Raw genomic sequence first — 4,766 nt, 5'->3', positions numbered from 1 at the left:
ATTAGTGTAGGTAAGCAAGGCAAAAAAATGTAGTGAACCACCGATATTGTCAACCACATAGATTATTGTAGAGTTAATTAAGGCAAAAAAAATGTAGTGAACCACTAATATTGTCAACCACATGGGTGATGCAAAGAAAAATTAAAAGAATTTTTTATTTATATATATTTTTAAAAAAAATTATATAAACTATACTATTTATAAAGCAGTGTCACCCATTAATTGGGTCCTAACTCAATTAAGGGATTATCAAAAAATTATTTTAGTCGCAAAGTAAGTTATATGATTATGTGGGTGTTTTTTTTTTTTTTACTTTTTATAAACCAATAAAATATTATACATAATGAGATTTGAACCAAAGGCACATGCATATAAAACTTTTTCTTTACCATTTGAAGAAAAGTAAATTTTAGTTTTATCTATTAAATGCATAGTTTCCACATGCATATGTGTACAATAAAATTCTGTTAATGAATTAAGCTCATAAAAATTTAAACTTATTCATCAAAATTTTTGAAAAAGAATTATTTTATAAAATAATTATTTAATATGAAAATAAATGAATCTTTCCTTCCTAAAATCTAAAATCCATAATCCTTTGATTTTCTTTAACACTCATTATTTTACTCTTAAATTTCTTGTATTCTCTCTCACATACTCTTTAGTATTTTTACAAGAAAGGTGGTTGATCTTTTAATACTTTCAAATGAATCTTCCTAATTAATAACAAGTCTTCTTTTCTTTCCAAGCTTTATTGATTAGTTTTAGAAAATTAGGATTGTAGTTTTTCTTACGATAGATTAAGATTTTTATGCAAGATTTATTTATTTTTTGTTATTGAATGTTTTTGGGATATAGATTTTGATATAGATGCGTACATATTGATTGGGTAATAATTTTTAAGGTTAATTAATATAAATCCTTGAAGAAATTAGGATTGATTGTATTTATAATATTAAATTTCTTTAATATTGATTAGGGATCTAGTATTTTTATTTAGAAATTGGTATTGCTAGTGTGGTTACTGTAAATCTTGTGTTTGAAAATTGACATATTACTCGTGACACCAAGAAACTTTTATTGTTGTTAAAAATTACTAATTGTATGTTGGCTTCTTGAAAAGTTTTGTGTTTAATGCTTAGATTTATTTATTCTAAATGTTTACCATGAATGGAAAAATATTTTAAAAAAAAGTCTACAAGGGATGTAGAAAAAGACCAATATGAAAAAATGGTCAAAGGAGTTAAATTTAGCTTTTAAAGCTTTTCAGCTCATCCAATATTGAGAGCTAAAATTACAAATTATCATCCAAATGATAGAAATAATATACCACATGCATATTTGCAAAAAGTATATTGTCAATCTCACAATCATAACTTTCCTGAAACAATTAAGTAGAGTGGATTGAAAATTTCCAACTTCTTAGTATAAAATTATGTAATAGTCTTACATCTAATCATATTATACATTGTTTTATGAAGAATAATATTATACATTAGTTTATATTACTTTTATAAACTTTTTTATTTTCCAATAATCCAAATTTACTGATTTATTAGTGTGCATATATATATTTGAACAATCTCATTTTAGTTTCTCATTATATATGCTCTTTTTGACATAATACCTAAAATTATCACTAGTCCCTTCCCAACTATAAATAGGAGAATAATGCGCTTAGCACACTTAAACTTAGGTCTTTTTACATTAAAAATAATGCCCATGTCAATCAGTACACTTGAACTTAAGTCTTTTTACATTGATAATAATATCCATGTCAATCAAGCTAAAACTCAATAGGCAAAAGTAGAAATATTAACATTTTATTTTATTGAATTTGACATCAATCTTTTCCAAGTTATCAAAATTTAATTTTGTTAAACTAAGAATTTAACATTTCATAAACAGAAATGTCCATTATCTTTATCTTCTTGGTTAATCTATAATAATTGGGTAAAAGATAAATAGTTGATTTCGGGTGTTAAACAAAACAAAAGAAAGCATGCATGGGAATTGGGCATGGGAATCTTTCTCGTGAAAAGGAATTTGGATGGGAGGTGTCACATGTTAGAACATTAATGTTTTTCCGTTTTGAAACTAATCACTCAAATTCTCGGCACTCTTGGACCCAGAAACAAACAAGAAATTGGATTTAGTAAATGATTGATAAGACACCATATATAAATCATATTATTCATTGGACTGTGTTAATACAACAACTGCACACGCCACACCTGGGGCCACTATATGTATAGATGATATGATGATTACACAGACTCACAGTCCCTGCATCCATTGTGTTGAAAATCCTTCCCCAGAGCCAGCTGCTTGTTAAACCCAAATACAAAGTCAAGGTTGTAAAGCACAGGAACCATAGTGAGGGAGCACAAGAAAGCAAGCAGTGGGCCAAAGATCCAAAGCATAAGAGGAAGCGCAGAGTAGAAAAGCCTGTTGCCCACGGTGTTCAAGAGGAATCCTTTTTCCAGCAGCTCCCAAACGTAGTGAGGAGTGACAGAGGAGGAGGGGTGTGGGGGAGAGGTGATAAGGATGCCCACTTGGTTTAGGAACCTGATGGATGAAGAGTGGCAGAAGAATGAGAAAAGGAAAATGCATAAGATGGTGACATATTTGAGTGACACCATAAGTTCTCCGTGAGCCCCGAATATGGAATCGTTGAGCGGCTTTTTCACGCTGTATGTGCTGCTGATAACCGCTGCTAGACCAGCACTCAAAAGGATGGAGGTTGTGGCCATCAGGGTCGATCCCATAATTGTGTTTCGAAGGGTTTGGACTGCCACGATGTTCTTTTTTTCGTTGTCCTGCACCCATTGCAATGCAATGTATAGCATCATTGGAAAATCTCTTTAAGAATTTCTTCTTTATCCCTTTAATAATAACTTTCTACTTCGGCCCCACGTGAAATGGTATATTTAGTGAAACAAGTAAGAAGCAAATATTGTGGCAATAGTCGCCACTTAAATTAATTGGGTGTGATTGTGAATGGCACTTAACCTTTATAGTCCTATCAGCTGTCTCCCAACCACGAAACCACCGCTAATTCTTGTCCGTTCATAATACAGTAAAAGAATTTATATTATAAAACTATAAAAGAAAATACAAATGGGAAAATTTATATAATAAAATTATAAAAATATTTATATAAAATTAAATATGATTCTAATTAAAATGGAATGTTGTTTATGCTTTTAATAATTATATAACCGAGTGGATGAGTTATAATATTTATATGCATGTCTAACCAAATTATACATGCATGGTCCAAATATTCATCAGCTCAACTTGCCGTGTTATATTTCCCAAGGAAAAAACTAAAATAAATCATCCAAAATAAAGTGATAAGATAAGCTCAAGAAGATAAAACAACTAATTAAGAACTAATATTCACCAAAAAGGACGTATAGGGACATTAACACTAGCATCTTCTATATTCTGTGCATGTGCAGAAAAGCATGAAACACAAGCCCTTAATTAAGCACTCCAGAAAGCATGGATATGGATTGGTATTTGGATCATAAATCTATTCTTCTCCTATTATCCTATTCATATCCTCTCAACTTTCACCACTCAGCTTTGGCTGCGTTTTTACATTTTTTATATATATCTCCGGCCACCTTAACAGATTCCTTTTTTCATCGGCAAAAGTTTACAGACACCGTTGATCAACTAAAGTACTAGTCTATCAGTGTACCCATAATAGAACAGAGCATCCACATCAGTCCAGAAAAATGGAAAAATACATCACCGTAGACCACAGCATCGATTAACAATTAAGTTCATTTTTTATTTTCCTTTCCTTAAGTGTAAATCACATCATTTGATTACTAAACTATTTAAAAGTTTTTATTTAATTTATTGAGTATATGTCTTTTTCTATTCGCATTGCATACACCAATCGAAAGTCCTCTTCTCCTTCTCTTTTATAGTTCAATTTTTATTTTTATGAAAAAACTTTAGATGTCATAAATCTGCGAATCAAAATGCAAACGACGTTTTTCTCCAATATCTAACACTAACTATCAAATTAATTTGGATTTAAGGTATGTTCTTCCACTTGTCCATGAGTACTAACCATACCAATCATCGAATTGTCACTTAAAACTAATTAACGGAACTTTGAAAAAAAAAAACAACTTAACAGCTTAATAACTTATATAAACTTTTTTGAATAGATTAGTAACTTAAATGAAAATTTTGAATAATTTAATGATAAAATTGTAATTTTTATAATTAAATAATTAAAATTAAAATATATTTATAATTTAATCACCTGTGGAAATTAAGGTATAGGAATAGCAATGGATAGAGACGGAGATACCTTAATCATGTCAGAAACCCAGAAGCGACGTCCGCTAGCATTAGTTCCAAAGATGGTAGAGAGGGGCTGAGTTTTAACCTTATGCCATAACCAACAATGATAAAATATGATGGTCAAAAAACTAAGTGGCACCAAAATCATGTCCAAATAACATGACCTCCACTCCATCTCTCTCTTATTTCTCATTATAAAAACCTTGCCCATACCCTGCTATTTATAACATTTCTAGGGAAGTTGAGGTTCACCAACATATGTGTATAGTAGCTTTTGATGTATTTGGACGTGTTAGAATGCCCAATTCAATATCACTAAACAAACCACCTACTGCCGTTACTACTTTTTTCAACTTTGAGGATATATATAAAAAGAAGTTTTCTTCTCTTTTTCTCTTCAATTATTGTTATAACATGATGACTATTATATATGTTTA

At 30.1% G+C, this 4,766-nt stretch overlaps 1 protein-coding gene across 1 annotated transcript; it reads right to left on the bottom strand.

Moving 5' to 3' along the window:
- Window positions 1–2,151: 2,151 nt before the first annotated feature.
- Window positions 2,152–4,554, bottom strand: LOC108485882 (uncharacterized). The gene is made up of 2 exons (XM_017789728.2): window positions 4,337–4,554; window positions 2,152–2,819 (listed from the first exon to the last, which is right to left on the bottom strand). The coding sequence occupies exons 1-2, from the start codon at window positions 4,538–4,540 to the stop codon at window positions 2,268–2,270; spliced, it is 756 nt and encodes a 251-aa protein (XP_017645217.2). The 5' UTR covers window positions 4,541–4,554; the 3' UTR covers window positions 2,152–2,267.
- Between the last annotated feature and the right edge of the window lie 212 nt (window positions 4,555–4,766).

The sequence above is a fragment of the Gossypium arboreum genome, chromosome 6 (genome assembly GCF_025698485.1).
Source record: "Gossypium arboreum isolate Shixiya-1 chromosome 6, ASM2569848v2, whole genome shotgun sequence".
Classification (NCBI taxonomy): Eukaryota; Viridiplantae; Streptophyta; class Magnoliopsida; order Malvales; family Malvaceae; genus Gossypium; species Gossypium arboreum.
The sequence above is the reverse complement of the archived record's forward strand: the minus strand, read 5'-3'. Positions and strand labels throughout refer to the sequence as shown.

Excerpts from the sequence above, each read along its gene's own strand:
- LOC108485882 (XM_017789728.2), bottom strand. The coding sequence starts at position 4,540 with ATGGGCAAGGTTTTTATAATGAGAAATAAGAGAGAGATGGAGTGGAGG. Across the intron at positions 2,820-4,336 it reads GGGTTTCTGACATGATTAAG|GACAACGAAAAAAAGAACAT; the intron begins GTATCTCCGTCT and ends CAATGGGTGCAG.